Genomic DNA, 27,204 nt, shown 5'->3' with positions numbered 1-27,204 from the left:
TAATTGATGGGCACATGTTTACTAGTTGCCTGTGTGCTTGGTGTTGTTGGATATGGAGATTAATACCTGAGGAGAAAACACTGTCCTATTGAGGAATAGTAGTGGAAGCAAGTTGGTTTAGTAATAAATACTATAATATTTAACAATAAATATTATAAAAGTGTTATAAAGGTTATATAATTTATTGTTTAATTTTTTATTTTTGTCTACTTATTTATTATATATCCTTCAGGGCTTTGATATGCACTCAAGCAATATGTCAACTTCCACCACCATACATAGTTAATACACAGTTTTTTCTTGTGATGAGAAACTTTTAAGATCTACTGTCCTAGCAACTTTCAAGTATATCATATGGTATTCTTAACTGTAGTCACTAGCAGGCTGTACATTATATTCCTGTGACTTATTTATTTTATAACTAGAAGTTTGTACTTTTTGATCACCTTCAATCATTTTGCCCACTCTGAGCCTCTGGCAACCAGCAATTATTCTCTGCTTCTGTGAGGTTTTGTTGTTGTTGTTCTTTTAGATTCCCACACGTGAGTGAGATCTTACAATATTTGTCTTTCTGTGACTTATATCACTTAGCATAATGCCCACAGGGTTCATCCCTGTTGTCACAAATGGCAGAATTCCCTTCTTTTTTATGGCTAAATGATAGTCCATTGCATATCTACACACCACTTAGGGCTCAGATAGTAAAGAAACTGCCTGTAATGTAGGAGACCCAAGTTCGATCCAAGGAGAAGAAAATGGCAGCTCACTCCAGTATTCTTGCCTGGAGAATCCCACAGACAGAGGAGCCTGGTGGGCTACAGTCCATGGGATCGCAAAGAGTCTGACACGACTGAGCAACTATGACTAACTGACTATTCTTTATCTTTTCATCCATTCGTGGACACTTAGGTTGTTTCCATGCCTTAGCTATTATAAATAATCCTGCAGTGAACAGGTGCAAATATCTTTTTCGAGTTAGAGTTTTCATTTCCTTCAGCTAAAAACCCAGAAGTGGAACTGTTAGATCATATGATAGTTCTGTTTTTAGCTTTTTGAGGAGTCTTCATACCGTTTTCCATAGTGGCCACACCAGTTTACATTCTCACCTACACTTGTTATTGTCTCTTTGGTAATGCCATTCTAACAGCTTCGTGAGGTGGTACCATTGATTAGTGATGTTAAGCACCTTTTCAGGTGCCTGTTGGCCATCTGTATGTCAGTGTTGGAAAAATGTCTGTTCACATTCTCTGCATATTTTTTAATCAGATTGTTTCTTTTTTTGCTGTTGGGTTGCATGAGTTCTTTATATATTTTGGAAATTAATTCTTTTCAGATATATTTGTGCCTCTTATTTGTCTGACTACATTGCATAGACAGCAAGTTATGCTATCTTACTATCTTGAGTACAAAAGTTGCCTTAGTCCATATTCCACGGATTGACAGCTGTTGAAACATTGTGTTGTCTTTTGGATTTCCAAAAACAGACATTGGAAGTAGGTTTTCATCTTAAAGAAGTAAAGTGACAGAGTTACAAACAAATTCATTTTTCAGTAATATAAAATGTATCATACTTGTTAGATGTTAGCAATAATTTTTTACTGGTATAGCTTTTTAATGATCTATTAAGAAGATTATTAATAATCAACAATCAATAAATTGCCCAAAGTTTAAGAAATATCTTTGCAACAGCTTGAGGTACTTAATTTTCGTGGATGTATGATTTGGGCTATATGTTGATCAGGTTTGTTTTTCATTTGATTATGTGTTTTTTCCAAATATTTAAAGGAAACATGTTCTAATTCTATATTATTTTAGAAGTTATCTACAAATCTTTGCTTCTGTGAGTTTTAATTCATGATGCTAATTTTGTATTTGACAATGTTAATAGAATGTTAATTTATCTATTACAGCCTCTTCATTATATAACCTTTATAATCTCTTCATTCCCCTGAGAAATTAAGACTTAAAGGAGAGATCAAGTATTTTGCCCAAGGCCACAGAGTTTGTGAACCCAAGAAACTCAGACTTGAACTGCAGCTTCAGAGTTTCACATTCTTTCCATGGTATCATATTACTTAGTTTTATTCAACTTCTCTGGTAAAATATTAGGAAACGAAAGAGATGAAATCAAACCTGAACTTTAGCTGCTAGTTCTTAAAACTTAACTGTTAATTGAAAATTTATCTGTCTCCATAACTGATTTTTAGCTGGGGCTTTCATCAAACTCATCTGTAAAGCTTTTATAAGTTACAGATACTTAGACCTTGCAGAATCAAAATCTCCAGAGGAGAGGCCCAGATGTATTTTATTCTAAAGGCTCTGTTGCTGAGCTCTTGATTGTGAATAATTTCCCCAGTCTGAGTTTTGTTAATAAAGAAACTGATTAGAAGGTTTGATATGTCTCTTCCAAGACAGTTTTTGGGGACTTCCAGGTGGTCCAGTGGTTAAGACTTTGCCTTCCAGTGCAGGAGGTATGGTTCAATCCCTGGTCAGGGAGCTAAGATCCTCGTGCCTTGTGGCCAAAAAACCAAAACAAGAAATAGAAGCAATATTGTAACAAACTCAATAGAGATTTTTAAATGGTCCACATCAAAAAAAAAAAAATATTTTAACAAAAAAAGACAGTTTTTGTACATGTATCTAGTGTTAGCCTTGAGGGTGTGATATGGGCATTGGAATGAAAGGGGCAAGAAGAAGGAAGGATCTGTGTATCATACATACATAGAATTTCTTTTTTTTTCACTTTGTGTGATAGGCAGTAGGCAGCTGTTCTTGAGTAGGATGATGATACAGTAAAGTGACATGTCTCATATCTCTTTGCCTTCAGGCAAGACTTCATTTTATATCTGATGCTCAAGACCCTATCATATACATAAAGGCCATTAAGAAAAATTGCCACCCAGTGGCTGAAGTCATGAACCTTGAAAGTTACACTTTTTTCTTCCCTCCCTATCTCCCCTGATAAGTCACTAAATCTTTTCAGTTCTAGCTTTTAAACATCTGTTAAAACTATTTTCTCTCCTGTATCCCTACTGCTACTATCCTATATGGGTCTTTGTCATTTTTTATCAGAATAACAGTAATAACTTTATTGATTTTCCTGTTTTATCCATCTTCCATATTGCTATTAAGTAATTGTTCTAAAAAACAAATCTGTTGTATCATATCCCTTTATAAAATCCTTCAGTGGTTTCCCATTACCTGGGATAAAATCTAAACTCCTTAGTATGTCTGTTTACAGCAATTTACCACTTCATTTAGTCAAGAGCCTCTTGATGAAAGTGAAAGAGGAGAGTGAAAAAGTTGGCTTAAAACTCAACATTCAGAAAACTAAGATCATGGCATCTGGTCCCATCACTTCATGGCAAATAGATGGGGAAACAGTGAGAGACTTTATTTTGGGGGGCTCCAAAATCACTGCAGATGGTGACTGAAGCCATGCAATTAAAAGATGCTTGCCCCTTGGAAGAAAAGTAATGACCAACCTAGACAGCATATTAAAAAGCAGAGACATTACTTTACCAACAGAGGTCCGTCTAGTCAAAGCTATGGTTTTTTCCAATAGTTATGTATGGATGTGAGAGTCGGACTATAAAGAAAGCTAAGTGCCAAAGAATTGAAGCTTTTGAACTGTGGTGCTGAAGAAGATTCTTGAGAGTCCCTTGGACTGCAAGGAGATCCAACCAGTCCATCCTAAAGGAAATCAGTCCTGAATATTCCTTGGAAGGACTGATGCTGAAGCTGAAACTCCGATACCCTGGCCACCTGATGTGAAGAACTGACTCATTTGAAGAGACCCTGATGTTGGGAAGGATTGAAGGCGGGAGGAGAAGGGGACGATGGAGGATGAGATGGTTGGATGGCATCACCGACTCAATGGACATGAGTTTGAGCAAACTCTGGGAGTTGGTGATGGACAGGGAAGCCTGGCATGCTGCAATCCATGGGGTCGCAAAGAGTCGGACACGACTGAGTGACTGAACTGAACCGAACCGAACCACTTCATTGGGCTTCCCTCGTGGCTCAAATGGTAAAGAATCTGACCTGCAATTCAGGAAACCTGAGTTCAATCCCTAGGTGGGGAAGATCCCCTGGAGAAGGGAATGCCAACCCACTCCAGTATTCTTGCCTGAAGAATTCCATGGACAGAGGCCTCTAGTGGGCTACAGTCCTTGGGGTCACAAAGAGTCAGACACAGACTAAGTGACTAACACACCACACATGCACCACCTCATTACCAGCTGCTCAGGAATTGTAGGCTATATACCTTATAACTTAATGAACAGAATGTGTTCTTCCATAACTTTGCATGTACTGTTCTCTTTGCGTATACCTTTTCAAATTGATCAGCCTTGCAACTTCATATGAATCCTCTAATAAACCTCACATGTGACCTCTGTTTAGATGTCTCCTCCCTTCCTGTTCCCTGCCTCCCTCTACCAGTTAGCCTTCCTTTTATTGTGTTTATGGTTATTGCCTGTATGCATGTCTGCTAAGCTTTATTAGACTGTGTGGTCACTGAGGACAGGACAGTGTATTTCATTCATCTTTATATTCCCAGCATCTAGTACAGTGTCTGTCTGGCATATTAGCTTTCAGTACATTTTTAAAAAGCTGATGTGATTTGAATTGAATTCCTTCACATACTCAGTTAAAAGTTTAGTTGACAACTAAAATAGTTGTCAGTAACTTTTTAATCCATTACAGATATTTAACCTCTTCCTATTTTTTATGATTTTTGAGTAACTTGGATTTTTTAAAATAGTAAAGCTGTTTTCCGTTCTCTAGCATAATGCCTTACTTGTGATCATGAGAAGCGGAATATTACAGTGATTCATGTCCTAGGCAAAGGGAGTTATAAATAAGATGGTAGAAGGTGACACATTTGTATGTTTAGTGAACAGATACTTCATTGCCTTCTGTTACATTGTAATTCACTGACCATTGCATGAAGTAGCTATTGTTTTTTTCTTTGTATTAAATTCACACTTACAATGAGAAGAAAGATGATATATTGAAATTAAATTATTCTTTTTTTTTTAACCGTGTTTCTGTGTTCCTTGCAACTTGTTCTACCACTGAGAAGCAGTATGATTTGAAACAGACTATTTTGTTGCTCTAGGCTTCAATTTCCTGTTCTGTGAAACAGATATGAATAGTACTACCTCATAAGGGTTGCTGTGAAAGTTAAATGAAGTAATGTACGTAAGGTGCTTACTCATCCCATTGCCACTTTCCTCACCTTGGCCTTCATTCAGCCCTGAACGTACTAAGCTGGTTCCTGCCTCCAGCCTTTATGGATAGATACTCTTTCCTCTACTGGGATCACAGCCTTCATCTGACAGCTCCCACTCAGCTCCACATTCCATATCTAGACTGGCAGTTCCAGGAGAGCACAGTGCCTGGGACAGTAGTTGTATAACAAATATGACTGAGTGAGTTAATAGTAGAGCTGACTGTGGACAAAAGAACAGGATCGTGTGGAATGGAAGGTTGCTTCCTCTAGGATGTAATCAGAGCAGGTTTCCTTGTGGTAGGCAAGGAAGAAAAGAGACCATGTATATGTATATGTATTGTATACATACATAAATCAGATGGTGAAATGGTAAATGTTTAGTACTTGAGGTATTAATGTTGAAATCTACAAACTAATCAAACTCTGCCTAAATGATGATCAGTTTGACCTTACATTGGTTATTTTTAAGTGCCCTCCCCCAACAATTTGAATATCTGTTGTTTATGCTTTAAAATTAATACATGCCAACTACTCTTCAAAAAAAAAAAAGAAACTCTTTACAATTGCCCACTTCAATCCTGGGTGTAATTTCAGAAGCAATAAAAATTTGGCAGTGAATTACAGCTCAGGGTACAAAATTATATATGAAAGGTAATCATAGCTTTGCTTTTAAAAAATGAATTTAGAAGGACATGCACTGGGTATCAACAGTATTGACTGATTTCCTTCAAATGTCTGAAGTGTCTAGTAATTTGCATGACAGATATTATATGTGAAAGAACTGTGCTGTGCTTAGTTGTTCAGTCATGTCCCACTCTTTGGGACCCCATGGACTGTAGCCCACCAGGTTCCTCAGTCCCTAGGGATTCTCCAGGCAAGAATACTGGAGTTGGTTGCCATGCCTTCTTCTAGGGAGTCTTTCCAACCCAGGAATTGAACCCATGTCTCCCGCATTGCATGCAGATTCTTACTGCTGTTGCATTGCAGCCATCTGATGTCATCCATCAGAAAGAATTGCCTCTTTTTCTCTTAGGCAGAGATCACTGGCTTATCATTTTAATCCAATCATAATTGAGCTGGAGCAGCGCTGGGTTACAGTTTTTTAAGATTTTGTTCACCTTTGTCTCTTTCTCAGGCATTTTGTTTAGGAACTTGGTGAATCTGCTTCCACATCTCAAAGCCTGCTTAAGAGTCACGTGTGCCTTTGAGAAGTTTTGAGCTTAGCTTGATAACCTCTAGCCCTTGCAGCAGAATCTAGCAGATAGATGTCTTGAGAGGGAGACTGGTTGTGTGTTTGAAACAGGGCTTCCCTCTAGTAGGACTTTGCCTCCTAAACACTACGAGATTACAAGAGATTTGCTTTTTAGAAGTTTGGTTCAGCCTCTCCAGTTTTCCAGAAGTAGTCCCAGAACTACAACCAGTCAAGTTTGGGACTCTTCAATTCCAATCTGTCACACAAACCCTGGGTGACAGCTCAACACCTCATTCTTTCCTCTTTTCCCGAGTAGTCTTTCCGCATGTACCAGGTGCCAGTCTCACAGAATTGGAAAATGGTCTCAGGGAGGAAAATGGGTAGGGTTTTCAGAAGGATGCTTCCCATATCCTTGCAGCCTGGAATTCACATTCATCTAGTCCTTATTAATTCTGGAACTCTCTGGTATCTTTATTTCCTGGCTTTTTTTCCAGTTGAAGCCAAAGCAGAGGCAGGCTGTGACCTGTTACATCCTATTTGAAAGTAGAAATCATAATATAAAATTAAAAAAAAAAAAATTGGAGCTTTTTTTTCCCTCAAGGATTTTATATCTATACCTCTTTAAGTGAAAACTATTCTGAAGTGACAAGCATTATGTAAAATATTCTTGCTTTTTTATCATTTACAAAGACTAGAAGATTATTTTGGAATTGCTTTTTTGTTTGTCTTCATTTTCAGGGTATTTTATTAAGGAGACGTTTTACAAAGGTTCAGTAACAGAAACAAGTAAGAGGGCCGTTCTCAAGGGTGGGGAGAGTGGGGTGCCATCACACCCCGCATATGAAGGGGGGAGAGGGAAGTGCTGCCAGCTGGGGGTGTGGGCCGCCTGCCAGGGCTGTGGAGCGTGGTTCCCATAAGGGAGAGAGTTGGGAAGACAGCAGTGACCTCACTCTCCATCATTCTCTGGGTCTCCTGCTGGTGCCTCCCATTAGCCAAACCCAGCCAGGAGCTAGAGTTCAAGGGATTCCAGGCAGGGGTCCATTGGGATTACTTTTTTTTTTTTAATATAGTTATTTTTGGCTGTGCTGGGTCTTCATCACTGTGTGTGGGCATTCTCTAGTTGCGATGTGCAGGCTTCTCATTGTCTTGGCTTCTCTTGTTGCCAGAGCACAGGCTCTAGAGTGTGAGCTCAGTAGTTGTGGCTCACAAGCTTAATTGTACCACGGCATGTAGGGTTTTTCCAAAAGCTTTGGAAATCGCTAGTCTTTTCATGACTTATTGGGTGGCAAAATGAGATCTGAATGGATGAGAAACTATTTATAGCCTTTGTTTATCCCATTTAGTGTGAATATTCTTGCCTGTTGCTAGAAAAGTAGTAATCTGTTTGTTTAGGGGTTGCTGCTGTCACCTTCTTTGGAGAGGTTACATAATTTATGGTATATGTGCCGCTCTGAACCATTCCTAGGTGACTGTGACCCTGTGTTTAACTTCTGTAATATTTAGTTTTCTTATCTGTAGAGATATTAAAATCTAATCCAGTAGGTCTTAATACAAATTATATTAATTACTATATACATGTAAATATTGAAGTACTGGGTATATAATAAGTATTCAAATTTGGGAGATTGTTTCCATTATTATCTTGGGAGTTATATTGAGCTGGGCAGAGTTTGGATCCTTAAGCTAGAATATATGGAAAAACAAGAGTTTTATTAAGCTTTCAGCTGACAGTGACTATTTAGAACAGCAGTAAGTGTACGTGTGTGTGTGCTGAGTTGCTTCAGTTGTGCCCGACTCTGTGACCCTATAGACTGTAGGCCGCCAGTCTCCTCTATCCATGAGATTCTCCAGGCAAGAATACTGGAGCAGGTTGCCATTTCCTTCTTCAGGGGATCTTCCTATCCCAGAGATCGAACCCAGGTCTCTTATGTCTCCTGCATTGACAGGCAGGCTCTTTATCACCTGAGCCCCCTGGGAATCCCAGTGTTTTTCATGTCACTGCACACATAGAAAATTCTCTCCTGAGATAAATGAAGGAGGGGGATGCTTGTGGGTGTCCCTGCTACTCCAGGCTCACTGGGCACCTTGAGTGCCTAGGAATTGATTTCATGGCACAACTGTAAACACATCTTAGAAACCAATGTAGAATTGTATATACCAAATATAAGGGGGAGATAAAAAATGTTGGAAATTGTTAGTGGATTTAATGTGGTTAGCTCCTCTGTTTAAGCACCTATTTCAAGTCAATTAAGAAAATCCAGATAAACCTAGGTGAAACAATTTTTTAAACAGTGAAGTTTCTTAATTGCTTACTTTCTAACAGTTCAGAATGAGATGGAGTGACTGTTTTACTTAATGCTTTATAAAATGTGTTCGTTGATCTCAGTTTATTTCACTTGTAAGTTAGAATTATGAAGAAACTCTGACACTGTCTTGAACATTTAAAGCATTGGCAAGAGTAGATAGGCCCAGTAATGTATTTAATTTAGGGCATTTACTTTGTTAAGGGGCTGACATTTATTCCTTCCTCATATATTACAGTGAAAGCTAGGCAGGGTAGCATTTTGTCAGTTATTTTTTTAAAATGTACAGACTTAGAGTTTGGCTGTTAGAAGTTATTTGCAACAAGGTTGTGGGGCCAGGGCACAAGAAGAAGTTATTTCATATTCTCCCTGCCCCTCTGCCAAGCCTAAAACCTCCCTTACCAGGTAAAAGGGGCACAGAGTTGATTCTCAGCTGGATAAGATGTTTCTAGAACTTAAGTTGGAACATTGTCCTCAGCCATAAATTCAGCATAAGGAGGTGGGGCCAGACAGAGGGGAGCTGCGAGCACAGAGACCCCGCTTCGGCTGACGAATTTGGGAGCTGAGGGAACACTCTATGTGTGTTTGCTTCTCTTGAAGAAGAGAGTCCACAGTTTGAAGGATTAAAGGAGGGTTTCTTCTTCTTGTAGGTCTCTGTGGTGGGGGAGCTTCTTCCCGGGGCTTCAGTGATCCAAGTGGGGTTTGCTGAGTCAGTGGCATCCCCAGTGGCTTGTTTGCCTTTGGCGGGGCTCCTGTGCGTCCTTTGAGGGACAGATTGCTCGTGCTTTTCTCTTCTCAGGAGCTCTTGGGGCGGGAGTGGGGATGGGAGGGTGGCATGGCTGGAAACTGTTTACCTCTTTCTTGCTAACTCATTTGGTTCTGAGGCGCCTTGGAGCTCTTGTCTGCTCAAGCTGTGGTCGATTTCAAGAGGAGTTTTCAAAGTTAGAATGTGATTTCTGACAGCCTTACAAACCTGCCTTCACTTTTAATACTTTAAAAACTTTATAATTTGGGGGATTTACCACCTTCAAATGTTGTAAGACTAGTGGCTCATTCCATAATAGCCTATGGCTCACAATACAGTTATGTGTTAATTTGGAAAGAATGTGGCTGGTATTCAGCACTTCTCTGAACCAGGTTGTATTACATATGAGCTGTGTTGCTTGATTTTTTTTCACAGAATATTACATCTTCATTTAAATCATAAATCTGAATTATATTAATCTAAAACCGACCAGTGTTCCCTAAAATAACATGGTAATAATTTCTGTAAGAAAAAATAAGTAGTATTGAAAATTATTTCCATTTTAGGAACAGAAAGTAAAGATACTAACAAAACAAAATTTCAGAATATATAGTCATTATAACTAAAAATCACACAAACTTTATATTTTAATTTTTATTATAATAATTGGTCTTCCCCGTGTCATCCCCACAGGCATGTTACAAAGATAAATACAGTCTCCTTTCAGCTCTCATAGTTTTAACCTCAGAAATGCTTGCTGTGTTAGAGTTTAGAGTCTAGAAAGTTGGAAGGAGTGAGTTTTCTGTGTCTTTTGGGAAACATCCTTGCTTTGTAAGTGCCATTTATAGGGCAGATAAAGTATAAATTCTGTGGATAGAATTAGTGAGTGGTAACGAGGAATTCATGTAATAAGAGTGTGCAGCCCACAGCTGTTGGTGCAGGTAGGCAGCTGTGCTGGATAAGGGAGGTGAATCAAGGTGAACATGCAAAGTGTTGACCAGACTTTGTCTTTGAGTAATAATTCTCAAAATCAGAGATTTTTTTTTTCTTTTCAGAAAACTGAAGAGTGGGAGAAAAAGAAGACTGAAGCAGACATGGAAGAGTATGTATGGAAAGATAGCTCCTCAGAAAAAAACATTCTGGAAACCCTTCTCCAAATTAAAGCTGCTGAGAAAAATCCAGAATTAAGTAAAGAAGAACTCCTTAGTACTAAAGAAGTTGAAGATTACAAAAATTCTGTTGTTAGTCTTAAGAATGAAGGAGACAATGAGAATACCCTTTCTCAGTACAAAGAATCAGTGAAGAGACTATTACATTTGACGTGAATTATATAGAAAAATTTCCTTGATTTACTAATTTTATGATAACATGTAATCATTAATTTGATATAAAGTTGAAAATGTTCTTTAAAAAAAAGCCATTGTTTTACTACATCAGAGTTAAAATTATTCCTTTTATCCTAAGATACAAGGGCAATGATTATTCAAAAGTTTTCTTATATACTGGGGCAGTCAGACTAATTTGATTCTGATTTCTTCTGGTCCTGAAGTGTTTGAATTTTATTTCTACCATAACCCCTTTAGTATTCATATATACATATATATATACACACAATATTGTTCTTTTGTCACCTGCTCTATTTCTTTCCCTACAAATTAGTACTTACTGGTTGCTTTTAAATAATAATTTTGGTTAATTGGGAATTTTGGCTCAGAACCCAGTCCCCTGACTGCAGTTTAGTGTTTTGTCTACATAACTGCTACCTGCCTAGTGAGGTTTTTGCAGATGCTGATTCTGATTAGAAACAGGTTCTTGGCAGTGATTTCTAACCTAAGAAGTTTGTTCCATTCTTCTGTTCTGGGATCACTTTATGTTGATTCAGTTCTATTTAGCATCCTGTTTCCATTTTCTTTGGCTCATTTCTCCAAGCCCAAACTCGCAGAAAAGTGGAAGTGGAGGTTGACCGATATTCACCTCTCTGGAAGCCCCAGCTAGAACTTTCACAGCTCAGGAAAGAGATAAGATATAAAGACCTTGAATTTAATTGGAATAAATGACAGTGATGACTGCCCTAAGAAACATTTCATTCCATTTAGCTGTCAATTGAGTACTTTTCAGTATATCTGTGAGTCATTTCTTACCACTTTTAAAGTTGTCGACGAGTAATTTAAAATTGAAATAAAGGAATTATGGAGGCTGTTATTTTCCTAAAGCTTATTTTGCTTAACAGAATTTGAAAATATAGCATGTTAAAAGGAATTTCAGAACAGTTGCTCAAAAGATGTATGTAAATTGAAGGTGTGATTTGGTATTAGCAAGACCAAGAGTCCATAGGTTATGAAGGATAACAGTAGAGCCTCAAGTTCCATCCTCCATTGGATGGAGATAGTGAATAAAAAACAAAGTAGATACAACTGAACTTCTCAATCTGATTTAAAGCATATGTAAATGTATCAAAATGTTACATTTCTTAGAGACTCAAAGAGTAAGGAAAATTCAGTTGCTGAAACAGGATTGAAGAAGGAAACATGAGAACAGTAGAAGCTGAAGAGAGGTGGTTATTTGGAAACATGTGAAGAGGTGGTGATTAGGGTCCTCAGTCCTATAGTAATAGTACAGTGCAGATGGAAGCAGACGTGTAATAAAGAATTTGACTTTCCCCAAAGAGATTCTGGCCTCTTCTGTCACCTTCTGGGAGGTAATCTGTCATACTTCATGGAAGTGTCTTTGTTTAGGGCAGCAGTTGGTCACAATGGATTTTAGGGTGGGGCTAGCTACACCTAATAGTCTTAAGCATGCTGGAAAAACCAACCATGTGTTTTAGGGTTGGGAGGGCTTTGAGTCTCTCAGTAAATCAGTCCACCTAGCAGCTGAGATCAACTGCCCAGGTAATTGATCAGTCAGGTATATCTGTATAACAGAGCCTCGGTAAAAATGTAGAACACTGAGGCTCTGGTAAGCTTCACTGGTTGACAATACTTTGGACATATCATCACACATTGGTGCTAGGAGAGTCATGCATCCTGCTTCCACAGGGAGAAGGCAATGTCTGACAAAGTTGTGGGTGTGGAACCCTCCTGAAATTCATCCTAGGTACTTCTTGCCTTGGCTGATTTTAATCCATATCCTTTCCCTATAATACACCGTGGCTTTCCTGGTGGCTCAGATGGTAAAGAATCTGCCTGTAATGCAGGAGACCTGGGTTTGATCCCTGGGTTGGAAAGATTCTCTGGAGAAGGAAATGGCAACCCACTCCAGCGTTCTTGCCTAGATACTACAAATAACTGTTTAATGTCTGTTCTCCCATTAAAAAATATTTTCAAGGATGAGACTAAGGGTCTAAAGTTTAAGATTATTGGAGACGGTAATTCAGTTTTCTACACTTTAAGAGTTGGAATATAAGATCTAGAGGGTGAGTCTGGTCTAAGGAGTGGACAGAGCTTGAAATACCTAGAGCTAATATTTGCCCTGGGAAAACAATGTCTACAACTGAGGAACATAAACTAAAACTCCAAACATTTATTCAACAGAAAACTCAGAAATCTCTGCCATAATTATTGAGAGGCATGTTTTAGAAAATGAAAAGGATGGATTAGGATTGAGAAAGATTAATCAATTGAACATAGAAAATTAGATCAAGAAGCTTTTTTGCTCAAACCACTAAAAGATTTCATTAACATGTGACAGTAATATGACCTTAACAGGAGAAAAATATTATTGGTGTTTTCCTCCTGTATCTTTTTTCCATACTCACTGGGAAAGTGGAGACTTGTAGTCCAATAGGGATTTCAAGCGTGGACTTTTGAACCATATTGCCTATGAAATCTGGCTTTGCTACATACTAGCTGTGTGACTTTCAGCAATATACTTAGCCTTTTTTCTCCTGTTTCCTCATCTGTAAAATATCAGTATGATGGTTAATGAAAACTCACAGAGTTCTAAATATTCAACAAGTCGATAACACATACAACACTTAGAACTGTATCTCTTATGTTGTGCTGAATAACTGCAGGGGTCAGAATTTTGAAGCTTGGCAAAGGGTACACTATTCAAGAAATGGATAGAATCACAAAAAGCAGTTTATCAAACATTGGCCTTCTTTAGATATTGGTATGAATGGGTATCTGTGCTTTTTTTTTCTTCCTTTTTTTAAACCAAATTGCTCGTCTTAAGAAAACTAAAACTGATACTCTTGAAAACTTAAAATGCTCTCATCTTTCATCAGTAAGAGAACTCCTTCTGATTGGCACATTTTTTAATTTGCCTGGGTTCTGACTTTCTCTGCCCTGGTTTATACTGGCCGTACTGCTTTCGACAGCATCCAGATGCCAGGATGACTACACAAGAGCAAAGAAAGATGGCAGAGGTGCAGAGGGCCACAGGAACCAGCCACAACTTTGCACCAGTCACAGGTGCTCCATCCGGTGTTGAGTCTTCATTCTCAGATGTATGGTTTCTGCTGTTGTACCCTTTGGTTTTGTTTAGTAATTGTTTGCTGCTGTTGAGTTGGGAGGGACTAGACATATGAGAAAGTTTTGTGTCTCTGGGCACAAAGAAAGGAGAAACAGTCTTGTTATCTGGATTGTTGATGAAGTCAGTACTGGCTGACACCATGTTTATCTTTGTGGTAATGGAGTCATTCAGGGCAATGAATCTTGCCCAAGAGTCTGTGGTCGATTCCTTGGAGTACCTAGTATTATTTGTGGTTGCCAACAAATCTTGATGTGTGGTTGGTGACAGAGCCTCTATTGATGGTAGCATTTGGTTTATCATGGTAGTTTGTTGTTTATCTAAATACACAGCTTTTAGAATCCTTAGTCTCTCCCATGTATCAGATGAAGAACGGGTATTTAGATATGTGGGCAGTGATTGTTCAAAAACCAGCAAATCAGGATCTATACCTGAAAGATAAATAAGGCATCATTTATTTTTAGTTTAGCAGAGAGGGCCCTAAAGTACAGTTTAGTGAAGTCCTGGATTTTGCCTCTCTGAGTTATAAACTAAGCTAATTGCAAGTTCCACTAGTACACATTTCTCAAAGGCTTTGAGACATACTGACCACATTTGAATTCTTGACTTTCTAAGACATCTGTTGTGAACTAAATTGGCTACATCATAGAGAAAACTTTGTATCTGCCAGGGCTTTTAGGCAACAATAGCAGTGTGAGGGCAAGAACTTCAGAAACAGGAACCATTTGATTTGATTAACATTTTAGAGTTAAACAAAATGAGGCCTGAGAAGTGTTCAGTTCAGTTCACTATTCAAAATTATTAGCAGAGCCCTAAATTGCATCCCTTCGCAGCGCCTCCGGTCTTCTTCAGTGTTTGTTCTTTTTCCTCTTATAAACTCCTTTCCGGCTGGCTTCAGAAACTCGCAACAGCTTTCCAGTTGTCACACCGTTTCCCTTTCAGTCTCTCTTGTTCCCTCTCTCTCTCTCAACACAACAACATCCACTTCCTTCATTTCCTTTCTGACTGTTTTGTACTTTCCATCATGTTTCCATCCTCTGTTCTGCCAAAATTCTGCTTCTAGAGTGGTCAGTACCTTCCCTCTTTCCTGATTGCTGGGTGTCACTGCTTTGGCTTTTCTCTTGTCCTTGACACTGATGCCCACCTCTCCTTGAATTCTTCTTCCCTGACTCCCTGCACTGGAAGAAAAGTTACGACAAACCTAGGCAGCATATTAAAAAGCAGAGACATTACTTTGCCAACAAAGGTCTGTCTAGTCAAGGCTATGATTTTTTCCAGAAGTCATGTATGGATGAGAGAGTTGGACTATAAAGAAAGCTGAGCACTGAAGAATTGATGCTTTTGACCTGTGGTGTTGGAGAAGACTCTTGAGAGTCCCTTGGACTGCAAGGAGATCCAACCAATCCATCCTAAAGGAAATCAGTCCTGAATATTCATTGGAAGGACTGATGTTGAAGCTGAAACTTCAATTCTTTGGCCACCTGATGCGCAGAACTGACATGTTTGAAAAGACTGATGCTGGGAAAGACTGAAGGCGGGAGGAGAAGGGGACTACAGAGGATGAGATGGTTGGATGGCACCACTGACTCAATGGCGATGAGTTTGAGTAAACTCTGGGAGTTGGTGATGGACAGGGAGGCCTGGTGTGCTGCAATCCATGGGGTCACAAAGAGTCGGACACGACTGAGCGACTGAACTGAACTGAAGTGACTCCCTGCACCACAGATTCCTTTGGCACTTTATCTCAGGATGCCTGCATCCCTTTTTTTCCTTCCTCTGTTGGTTCTCTCCTTGGTCCTAAATGGTTGTGTGATTTCTAGTCTTTAGTCCTTGGTTTTCTGCGGTATTTCTCTGCATTCCATATAAACTCTGCCCCTGACCACACCCCCCACCTCCCCACCCCCACCCCCCCACTGCCAGAAATATTATCCTCATCATCACTACGACATTGGTGGCCCTGAAACCCATGTGTCCAATTTTTTCCCCTTATTGGAGCTCTAATCTTATTTCTCCTATGCTCTACTGGATGTTCCCACCTAAACATCTCAAATCACCACTGACATTTTCAGAACCATCATCTTATCTACCTCGTTTTCTTATTCAGAGGCATCATCATTCTTCCATCACCCATGATGGACTCTGCACTGCTAGGGGATATTTGACTCCTCTGTTCTCTCTCTCTCTCTTTTTTTTTTTTTTTGGCTGCAGGGATCTTACTTCCTGGAGCAGGGATCAAACCTGTGCCCCTGCAGCAGAAGCACAGAGTCAACCACTGGACTGTCAGGATTAAGACTTCTCTATCCAAAAACTAAGTGCTATCCAATCCCTTCCCAATATGCTAGTAACTATCCCTCTCCGTTGCAACTAAAATTGCCTTGTTCTAGCCTGCATCCTGTTTATAATTTTCCTGGACTAAGATAACCAGACACATCACTCTAATGATAGCATTTTCTCATTAAATACCTTTGTTGTTTCCATATTTCTGACAAAGTCAAACCAACACTCTACTCTGTTCTTTTGTTACCTGGCCTACCCTATCCTACCCATATTTCCATTGCAGCTACAAATGTGCCCATACTGTCACAACATCAATGTTCTTACTTTCCTGGGGAGTGATATAGACTTCTTACCTCTACCAGCCCTCTTCCATGAAGCTTCCCCTGAATAATCGAGCTTTCTTTAGCACCCCCCTCCCCGCTTTGAGCCTTGGTACTTGAGGCAGTATCACCTATTTTTAATTGAATTGTATGTCTTTATCTGTGAGACTTCTTTCCTCAGCTAGATCAGAAGGAACTTGAGGGCAGAGAGACAGCTGCAGAGATAAACACAGCTCGTGGTCAACGAGCACAGATCAATAAAGAAATTTACCTCCTTTGTATCGTGATGGCAAAAGTCGATCTTTGATGTTTACTAATATGTACCCTGAGATTATATACATGGGCAAAGGACACTTAAATAATGTGTTTTTCTAAAGTAAAACATACTGATTATCTTGGGACCAGAAGTTAATATGTAGCAGTAAGTGTATTTCCCATCCCCGAATCAATCTTTGTAGAATCCTTGTATATAGTGTCAGCAAGCCTCAAAGTGACATTTAGCATATTATTTACTTCCTAGTTGTATTCTTAACGACTATAGTAGAAATACCTATTTTGGCTCCTGTTGAAGGCTCTTGGGATAAATGAAATACAATGTTCTTGTTCAGTCACATACGATTTGTTATCTGGGACAAAGTCATCCTTGCTGAACATGCCAAATTAATGAGAACTTCCTTTTACTTTCTGTCTTGGAAGCCCCAGACTTTTCCAGACAGAGGTCACTGGAAAATAATGATTTAGAGATTCATACATGGCTTCTTCCAGCCAATTTCTAGGTTATTTGCCTCTACTAAAATATTAGACATTCTTAGAAATACATACAAAGTACATAAATTGTTACCATCTGTTATGTTATATAAAATGGCACTGGTTCCAGGTTCCAGTATGCAGCTCTCCAGGGTTGGGCAGTGGACATGGAGGCAGTTGACATTGTCATGAATAGGATCGTGGAAGAAGACAGCCAGGTTACAGGACACTGAAAAGGAAGCAGGCAAAGTATGTCTGCTTGATTTCTGCAGCTTGATAAGCTCTGAGTAGCTTATGTTTCTTTCACAAACACTGGATTAACAGTTCATTGCAGGGCTGTTCAGACATCCTACTGTGAACTGAGAGCAGCTATTTCTGTGAAGATATGGAAATGCCTCTTCAAAAGAAAATACTGATTTTTCTTTCAGTAATCTTTCATACATTCCCATGCTACACAGGATTACCAGGAATTATTTTGCAATCCCAGTATTTCATGTTCAGGAAAACTCAATTGACTACAAAAATCTCTCCCCAGAGGGGAGATTTATGATATCATAATATTCTAATCTAATGTTTATAATATGAGATTTCCAGGTGTAATACCCTCTTAGAATGCTAAGGAGTTCACCAGAGAAAGAAATAGGAAAATAAATGGACAAATGCTATAACAGAAAGGAGAGTGATGGGAAAAGCAAAAACAGCACTGACTGTTGCTGGAAGAGGCTCGGGTGGTATAGAGGCAGCAGTCTGGGTGAACATCACCTTGACCCTGACTGCAGGTGTGTGCTAGCCCTACGCTGCAAAGCTATGTCCAGTGAAAAGTTAATTAGTGTCAAAGAGGAAGGGGGTAGACCGACAGGGTGGCTAGCATTTGGAATTGTAGTGAGGATTGCTCTCCCCAGCTCCTCTTTTCTAAGGAGATTTGCTCCTTAAAAGATATCTGGAATTATTTCTGGAAAACTTTTAAGTTAGATTTGTTGAGTACAAATATCCAGTCTTGTCATCCCTGTAGTGCAGCACAGATTTTCCTCCTGCTGCTGTATAGTAGGAACCATGTGATGAGAAATATTCATTGACCCAAAGGTATCAGCTTCTTTAATAAAAGGAGATTACAGAGGGATCGTGTATTGTTACCAGATCTCAAGAGTGTACCGGCAGCTGCTGTGGAACTGTTGGCAGAACCTGCTCTGCTTCTGTGTAAGGCTAACTGTGGGGGTTACCTCTCCCCCATTACTTCTGGGACACTCCATGTTTCTGTTCTCTTTATTTTTCCAGGAGAAAGAATGAGAGAAAAGTCAATTAATAATTCATTGCTAATACATGATAGGTTACCAATACAGTTTCCCTGAGGACTGCTGTAAAGTTTAAGGAAAAGGAAGAAAGAACATCATTCCAATTTAGACATCTGAATTTCTAATAAGAAAGTAGTGGATCCTGTAGGAACTAATTTTTTAAGATCTTTTACATTCTTCATGTGTATTTCAGAGTCCCAGCTCTGAGTAGGTTAGTTTGAAGTTCTGGCTTCCAGGTAAAGACGGATGTGTGTTTGTGCCTTTTCTTCTTCTGGAGAAGGAAAGCCACAACTTGGAAGCCCCACGAGACTCTAAAATCCTGGAATTCCAAACGGATGCTTTTAGTATCCCTGAAAGTCCATAGGCCACAGTTTCCCTGGTGTGGAGAGTCAGGTGAATTCATGGCATGGGAAAATGTGGAAAAGTTATCACCCCTCCCTCATCTGCTCTCAGTGAATGTTTTTGGGGTTATAAGCATCTGGAAGCTGAATATTTGCTACCTTTTTCAAAATTTCCCTTTAATAAATTAATTGCTCTCTTCTGTCCCACAGCTTCTTACACTGTGATCTCTTGACAGACAGTTTAGATACTCCAAGGAGCTCCAATTTGCATCCTAGAAATCATACATGGATAATTGGGTAAAAGGCAATTAATGTCAGTATGACACCACAGAAAATGTGGAACAAGAGAATTATTTTAATGTGCTGTGTCACTTTTGTTCTTTCCAAAGTAGCTTTCAAATCTTGGAAAAATGAAACAAATGAAGTCAAATGTAACTTGAAATTCTGCAACAATGAAGCATTTTTCTAATTACAGGCCTTGATTGTATTATATGAATGATATTTAACCCTGACTCCACATCTCATACCAAAAAAAATTATGTCAGGGTATTTTGTAGATTTCTTTCTTCCATCTTCCCTCCCCCACTTCTTTCTTTCTCCCGTCCTTCCTTCCTTTATTTTCTCTTCTTTGCCTTTCTTCCTTTTTCTAGTTGATATATATCTCCCTATTTCTTTCAAAACATGAATCACAATCTAAATCCTGTTCGATACATTCCCACATTTGGTCAGCTCAAGCGAGCACATTTCAAAAGTGTGATATGATACTAATATCACCGAAAGAACTTTGAAAACAAATTATTACAAATACTTTTGGAATTATATATGCTATATTCTGGGCTATAGAAATATTGTTAGTTAGCTCTCAAGGAAATATTTTCACTTAGCACTTTAGTGAAGAGAAGGGGTTCTCTGTTACCAGCAGGTTCACAGCCTCCTAGGTCATTGCTAGATTTATAAACCAAGCTGGCACTGACCTCAAGTGCAAAGTCAGTCTCAGTGTCTCTCCCTCTCTGCCCACTCACTCATTCAGGGCATCTTCCCTATTCTGGGTCAGTTGTTCACTAGACCCTCTGCCAAGGGCTCCTTCCTCAGGTCCTCATTTTAGAAGTTTGCCCCGATTTTCTCAGGTTTATCATGGACACTTACCATCCTTCCTAAGACAGCAGTTCCGACTGCACTTCTGACCGGTGTTTTCGGAATAATACCTCAGGAACTGGGCCCCCAGCTTCTGAGACTCCTCCAGGTTAATCAGAAGACCTGGGAAGCGACGGATCCAGCAGTCTCTGTGAAACACGATGGGTGAGCAAAGAGAGTTTGAGGTCCCCCCCATGCTCAGGAGCAGTATCACGTCTGCTGCTACCACCACGGCACGCATTTCCCTGGAATGAAGACTCGGCGGTATGTCTGGTGACCAGACAGATGCCGTAGCTGACCATCAGGATTCAGAGCAGCTGGGGTTTCAGGGCTGTTGTGAAGGAAGAGCTTCCTTGGAACTTTGTGAAAGGTCACTTTCTAGAAAAATGAAGCAGCTCTTTGACTGCATGTTGATTTTTCTTTTGTTTCTTCCCAGTTGCACCCCACACCTGGGACTTGGTGACTTGCTGGTGTTAATTCTGAACACTTTCCAGGCCATTTCAGTACTCTGTCCTTTAGCCTCTGGTAGACGTAGATTCTCTCCTCTGCTTTTCTTCTTTCTCTGAAAGGGGCGTCACAGACACCTTTTACCAAGTAAATATAAAGGCAATTCGAAATCCTAGCCAAGAGTCTTTCTGAGTAAAACAACGGTTCAGTCACTTGACGTCAGATAAAGGAAGGATACATTTCACCAGGAAACAAGATGTTGTTTTGTCAGGATACTTCTGTCAGTTACTTTAAGAAACTTGTGACTGCAGATTTTTTTTTTCAATGATCTTTTTTCTTTGAATTGAAGTTCTAATATTCAGAATCACTGGAAAAAAATAAAAAGTAAATGAAAAGTGAAAATGAAATAAAAATGAAAAAATTTTTAACTTTGCAGTGATTTTGAAAACACTGAATATGAATCCTGGTCACTTCTGGGGTCAGGCATTTTTGCAAAGGCCAGCCACACACTTTTTGAAAAGATAAAAGATCCCAGCCAAGAATATTCTAATAATGTAGATGGAATACAACACCCATTAAAGTGTATTTTGTTCAATCAAGAGTTAAAAGCATAATAGAAAATTGTGAAGAAGTTCAATTTGGGGGTTTTCTAATCTGTTTTCTGCTATTTATGTTTTCAAGTTACAAAGAAAACTTTGTGAAACACATACATAAAGGCATCTTTGAAGCAGATATAGTTACAGGAAATGTGCATTAGGGGAATAGTTTTAAATTTCTAAATATTAATAAAGTTACTTCCATTGCAATGCCAAAACATTTGAAAAAATATTAAAGGCCGTGAAAATGGCCTCTTTTGTGAAGATTGTGTTCCATATTCCACAATATCCAAGATTAAATTGGTTCAAAGCATAGAACTGTTGTTTTTTCTATCCATATTTATACAAAGCACTAGTGGTAATTAGTTTGGGGTATAAAGTACTGTGTGTGCTTAGTCGCTTCAGTGGTGTCTGACTGTTTGCAATGTCATGGACTGTAGCTACATGGACTGTAGCCAAGCTCCTCTGTCCATGGGATTCTCCAGGCAAGAATACTAGAGTGGATTGCCATTTCCTTCTCCAGGGGATTTTCTCGACCTAGGGATTGAACCCAAGTCTCCTGTATCTCCTGCACTGCAGGAGGATTCTTTACCACTGAGCCATTGCTACTGCTAAGTCACTTCAGTCGTGTCTGACTCTGTGTGCGACCCTACAGACGGCCGCCCATCAGGCTCCGCCGTCTGTGGGTTTCTCCAGGCAAGAATACTGGAGTGGGTTGCTGTTTCCTTCTCCGATGCATGAAAGGGAAAAGTGAAAGTGAAGTCGCTCAGTCCTCCGACTCTTAGCGACCCCATGGACTGTAGCCTACCAGGCTCCTCCGTCCATGGGATTTTCTAGGCAAGAGTACTGGAGTGGGATGCCATCGCCTTCTCCAACTGAGCCACTGGGGAAGCCCAAAAAGTGCTGTACTACTTTTTAAAAAATGAAAAAAGGTGAAAAATTTCCCTCCTGTGATCTGTTTTTCATATGCTTTTTCACACAATCAATTACTTGACACCAAAATGTTATCATTTCTTTGGACTTGCATCTCTCCACCTGTCTACTAATAATAGTGTAATTATATCTTTTTATTTTTAGAAACACATATTAGTAATTAATAATAAAGAGGATGACAGTCAAAAGGCTGATTAACTTAAAAAAATTTTTTTCTGTGCAAAAATTAGAATAAGTCTTAACCTTGTATAAGCCACATAAAATACACTAAAAAATAAATATTTTATTCTAATAAACTTCCTTTAGAAAACAAGTTTCAGTTGCTTACCTGTGAACAGTCTTTCATCTGTTCAGAGGAAAGAGGGAAGGTTTCCTAAAGGCAAAAACAGGAGACAGGTGAACAAAAGAGTGCTCCCTGTTTTTCCCTGAGATTCCAGTAGCTATTTGGATTAGTTCAAACCCTGGGGACATAAACCGGAAAGTCAACTTTCTAACCTCCACATCTTTCAGTCACATTAAATGTGGCTTCTTTTGTGTGATATATAATTCCTTGAAGTGCTCGTGTTTCTGGCAGGGGTAAGGGAACAATCCACAGTTGTTTAATCCTTTTGCTCTCAGATGATGTTCATGGGGAGATCAAGGTTGCATTTTAAAGAATCTACAAGTTCCAATGTAAAAGCAGGCTTTAATTTTTTAAAACAAATTTTGGGGTGATTGTTAAACACTGAGTCTGGAAACAGGTAACTTCTTGGAGCCAGCTATTTTGAAAAGGAGAGATTAAAAACAGGACAGCAGGGGCAGAGGGAGGAAACTACAATGATCTGAGATGGGGACCAGAACCATTCTCCCAAGAGCCTGATTCAGTAGCTCTGATATGGGAACCAGAGGTCTTATCTTTATATGAAGTGTCTCAGGTGATTTCCTAAGATGTCTGGAAAACACTGAAATAAGTGAAAGTTTCGGCTACATGAAGATGCTCAGCCTGAATTAAATAGAGCCATTTTAAGAACTGTTCTACTTTGAACATTTAAATTTCCCCCATGCTTTAATGAAAGCAAGAAATTTCAGTCTTGCTTATTAAAAACCAAAAAGGAAACAACTGTTTTAGAAATATTGGAGGGACTAAAAAATAGATATAAACAAATTTTAAGTGGCAGTGAGGTAACAGCAGTCACTAAATTCAAAAGATGTTTGAAAAACAGTCAATATTTCATCTTTTTTAAAAGAGTAATTGTAGTATTTACTTAACACTTTCATTTCACCAGTTCATAAAATTGATGGAAATCATTTTTTAAAATGGGGCCTGAGAAACTGGAATGTATCATTAATTTTTCTTAAAATGTTTTGTTTTTGTTAAATGGATATACAAATGGCAATCCACTCCAGTGTTCTTACTGGGATGACTATCCCAGTGGACAGAGGAGCCTGGGGGGCTGCAATCCATGGGGTCACAGAGAGTCAGACACGACTGAGTGACTGGGCATGAGCATGCACTTTAAAAACCCAAATCATACAGAAAAGAACGAAAAGAAATAATAACCATTCAAGATCTTACAATCTTAAATCTTTTGGTAAACATCCTCCAGACATCTCCATAAAAAAATACACATGTACAATTTTTACAAAAAATGGATTCATACTGTTTCAGAAACTGTTTTTAAAAAATCCAATGTAAAATCATATGTTCATTGTCTCTAAAGAAAGCTCTGCATCCAAAGTTGCAACAGTTCTATGGTATTCATTCTACTCATATACCAAAATTTACTCTGCACCTCAACTTCCTCAGCTGTAGAAGAGTATTAAAATAGGTTGCAATCCATGTAAAGCATTTACAACATATAATAAACATTTAATAAATGTTAGCTACTGCTATTGTTATATGTTGTTCTTCAATCTTTTATTATTCAAAGCAACACTGTGATAAACATCTTGTACTTCGATTTTTCTCTGTCCTAGGTCAAAAGGTATATTTTCCATAAATTCTTTATTTTTCTTTTAAAATCTTTTTCTTATTTTTGGCTGTGCCAAGCAACTTAGTTCCCTGAAGAGAGAAAAAGTGAAAATTGCTCAGTCATGTCTGACTCTTTGCAACCCCATGGACTGTAGCCCACCAGGTTCCTTTCTCCATGAAATTCTCCAGGCAAGAATACTGGAGTAGGTAGCCATTCTCTTCTCCAGGGGATCTTCCCAACACAGATCAAACCCAGTCTCCTGAATTGCAGACAGATTCTTTACTGTCTGAGCAACCAGGGAAGTCCATTAGTTCCCTGACCAGGGATCAAACCTGTGTCCCCTGCAGTGGAAGCCCAGAGACTTAACCATTGGGCCACCAGGAAAGTCCGTCCATAAATTCTTAAAGAAATAGTCTAACTTTGCGTTTGACCCTTACTTTAGATTTTAGTAAAACAGACTGTTATGTATTTGAAGTGAATCATGGTGCCACAAAGGTCAGTCAATAACAGATCAATCAATAACAGATCTATAAAAGTGTATCTCCAGTTATAGGCAAGCAACATTTTCATGAAGATTAATAGTAATTTTAGGTCTTTGGTAAATAAAGTTTATATTGTTTTGACTGCATTTCTAGCTTAACAGAAAACTTACTTCATGAATTATTAAAATGATTCGATCTTTAAGAGACTTTCAGTTCTAAATGACTTTACTATCATGTCAGGGGCCAATATGGGATCAGCACCTAGTACTGTCAAACTGACACCTTAGATTACGTGCCCAAGATCTGCTCTGATAATATTACTCGGCGTGAATTACTTTCTAATGCATGTGCTTCTTTGAGCGTGATTTTTTTTTTCCTTTGGTCCATTTTTAAAAAGCAAGAACACACCACTCTGAAGCATATCTATGATGCCTGGGAAACAAAAGCATCCATTGATGAAAGATTCTAAAGGGACTGAGGAGAGACTAAGAGCCTGTTCTTAGCTGACCCACTGAATCTGGCATTGTTGCTGATGGAGGCACAAATTCCAGGTTCAAGACTCTTTGACACAAGGGGCGCCTCCTGACCAAAGTTTCCCAGCCTAACTCTGGAAGTGAATCATTGCCTTTCCAAACAGTATGCTACACTCATGATCACGCACCCACAAAGAACCTAAGATGTCTCCACTACTTGCTCATTGAGAACAGAAGTGCGAGAGGTCCCACGTGAGACTGGAGTTTTATCAGTAATGATCTAAAGGCCACATGCAACAAAGGGAACGCTAGAAGTTTTCCCCGGAATCCAAGAAAATACCTTGAAAGAGACAAGTCATAGGTCCAACTTTGTTTCCTTAACTTTTCCCAGGGAGGCAAGAATCTACTAGAATTTTCTTCCCTATCTTTAAATTTTTAGTTCCTTCTTCATAGTGTAGTATAAAGAAAATAAGGGATGACAATATCTCAATGATGAAGCAGCTAAATTATACAGTGTGTGTGCTCAGTCGTGTCCGACTTTGCGACCCTATGGACTGTAGGCTGCCAGGCTCCTCTGTCCATGGGATTTTCCAGCCAAGAATACTGGAATGGGTTGCCATTTCCTTCTCCAGGGGATCATCCTGATCCAAGGATGGAACCGGTGTCTCTTGTGTCTCCTGCATTGGTAGGTGGATCCTTTACCACTGCACCAAGTGTGCCACCTGGGAAGCCCTAAATCACACAGAAAGAAGCACTATGTAACTGAACAATGTGTTGAAATGATTTCATGTTTTAGGACATGAGTTCCTTCTCTGTTTTTTAACCTTTCCCCTCCTTAACATAATCGCTTCCCTGGTGGCTCTGTGGTAAAGAATCCACCTGCCAATGCAGGAGACTCCGGAGATCCCTGGGTTGGGAAGATTCCCTGGAGAAGGAAATGTCAACCCACTCCAGTATTCCTGTTCGGAAAAACCCCATGGAGGGAGCAACCTGGTGGGCTACGGTCTATGGGGTCGCAAAGAGTCTGAAATGATTTAGCAGCTGAACAAACAACAACTTCCTAACAGAAAATGTTAATCAACACTGTAGGAGGTTATCTTTTGTTTGCAATATGGGGCATTGCACTCATGAAGAAGTTACTGTTTAACAATTTGTCATTCATGAAGAAAGATGAAGCTTGTTAAAAAACTCCAAGGACATATTTCCCACAGGTTGAGGACTACTATATTTAGCTCTCAATCTCTGGTCTAAGAAAGTTTCCAAGGGGCTTTTGTTAAGATAAGAGTGAACACACACACACACACACACACACACACACACACACACACATTCCCTCCCAATCCTAACCCTTCTTCTACTCAAAGGTAACCTAATAATTACCACCTACTCCCCCTTTCTAGGATTAATTCTCCTCTTATGAGCAACACAAGATCCTTATTTGAGGTGAGGTTTCTACTTGCAGTGTTCAGTGGGAGAAGATGGGGAAGCAGTAGCCTTGCTTAAGTGGTCCTCAGTTGGCGGGGGTCAGGGAGGGGTAAGAGGGTGGCCAGAAAAACCATCTCTGTAGGAAAATAAGAGCAAAAGCCGTCAGACCTTTTGCCCAGAGGTAACATTCCAGGGTGGCTAGTCCCACCAAAATGAAACAGGGAATGCAATAGCTGTTAAGAAAATATTCTGAAAGAAGGCATCCGATCTACGTTGATTGAGTCGTATTTCTTTTAATAGCACAAAGAGCACAGGCCCTAGCAGCGCACACACGCTCCTCTGCTTCGCAGCCCCGCGCATCTGCTCACCGCGCCGGGCCCTGCACAACCTGCGGCCATCCGGCAGGCCCTTCTTCCTGCAAGATGGCTCCTCCACGATGACCCTTCCGAGGAATCAGCCCGAGGTGCCACCTACGCGCCCAGAGGCGGCCTGCGGGCCTCGGTCCCCACCCCGGACCAGAGGCCGGACTCGGTCGGATGCGCGACCCCACGCGTAATGTCTTTTTGACTCCCTAGACCTCGACTCATTTCATGCCCTTCCTCCCACGCCCCTTTCTCTAGCATTTCCTTCCCGCTGGTAAAGCGCGGTGGAAGGCAAGGCTTCCTCCCGTTCCCCGCGCGCGCGGAGCGGCGCTGCAGCCCCGGCGGGCGGCAGGGTCACGGCGCCCGGCGTGCGGGGGAGGACGCGGGGAGGCGCCTTCCCGGCTCCCGAGACCTGCAGCCTCCTGCCCTCCCTGAAAGCCGGAGCGCGGCGGCGGGGGCGGCGGGGGTCCCGCGGGC

The 27,204-nt window shown here is 39.9% G+C and overlaps 2 protein-coding genes across 5 annotated transcripts in view; one reads left to right on the top strand and one right to left on the bottom strand.

Annotated features, from left to right (window-relative positions):
- Positions 1–12,141, top strand: part of MRPS35 (mitochondrial ribosomal protein S35) — a 41,833-nt gene extending 29,692 nt beyond the window's left edge. For all 3 annotated transcript variants that reach the window (XM_081591873.1, XM_081591871.1, XM_081591872.1), the window contains exon 8: positions 10,532–12,141. In XM_081591873.1, coding sequence (XP_081447999.1) covers positions 10,532–10,801 — 270 coding nt within the window. In that variant the 3' untranslated portion in view covers positions 10,802–12,141. The remainder of the gene's footprint in view (positions 1–10,531) is intronic.
- MANSC4 (MANSC domain containing 4) lies at positions 10,116–26,955 on the bottom strand. 2 transcript variants are annotated; one of them, XM_081591869.1, is made up of 5 exons: positions 26,734–26,955; positions 22,362–22,406; positions 20,070–20,871; positions 17,385–17,519; positions 10,116–14,377 (listed from the first exon to the last, which is right to left on the bottom strand). In XM_081591869.1, exons 3-5 carry the CDS (start codon positions 20,296–20,298, stop codon positions 13,698–13,700), a joined length of 1,044 nt encoding a protein of 347 aa, XP_081447995.1. In that variant the 5' UTR covers positions 20,299–20,871; positions 22,362–22,406; positions 26,734–26,955; the 3' UTR covers positions 10,116–13,697. The 2 variants fall into 2 exon arrangements, with proteins under 2 accessions (XP_081447995.1, XP_081447996.1); XM_081591870.1 differs by lacking the exon at positions 17,385–17,519.
- Between the last annotated feature and the right edge of the window lie 249 nt (positions 26,956–27,204).

The sequence above is a fragment of the Giraffa tippelskirchi genome, chromosome 4, assembly GCF_054371585.1.
Source record: "Giraffa tippelskirchi isolate mGirTip1 chromosome 4, T2T-mGirTip1v1.2.pri, whole genome shotgun sequence".
Lineage (NCBI taxonomy): Eukaryota > Metazoa > Chordata > Mammalia > Artiodactyla > Giraffidae > Giraffa > Giraffa tippelskirchi.
Note: the sequence above shows the minus strand (reverse complement) of the source record. Positions and strands in the feature narration are given on the sequence as shown.

Excerpts from the sequence above, each read along its gene's own strand:
- MANSC4 (XM_081591869.1), bottom strand. The coding sequence starts at position 20,298 with ATGCGTGCCGTGGTGGTAGCAGCAGACGTGATACTGCTCCTGAGCATG. Across the intron at positions 17,520-20,069 it reads CTGCTGTCTTAGGAAGGATG|TGTCCTGTAACCTGGCTGTC; the intron begins GTAAGTGTCCAT and ends CTTCCTTTTCAG. Across the intron at positions 14,378-17,384 it reads TTTATATAACATAACAGATG|GTATAGATCCTGATTTGCTG; the intron begins GTAACAATTTAT and ends TTTATCTTTCAG.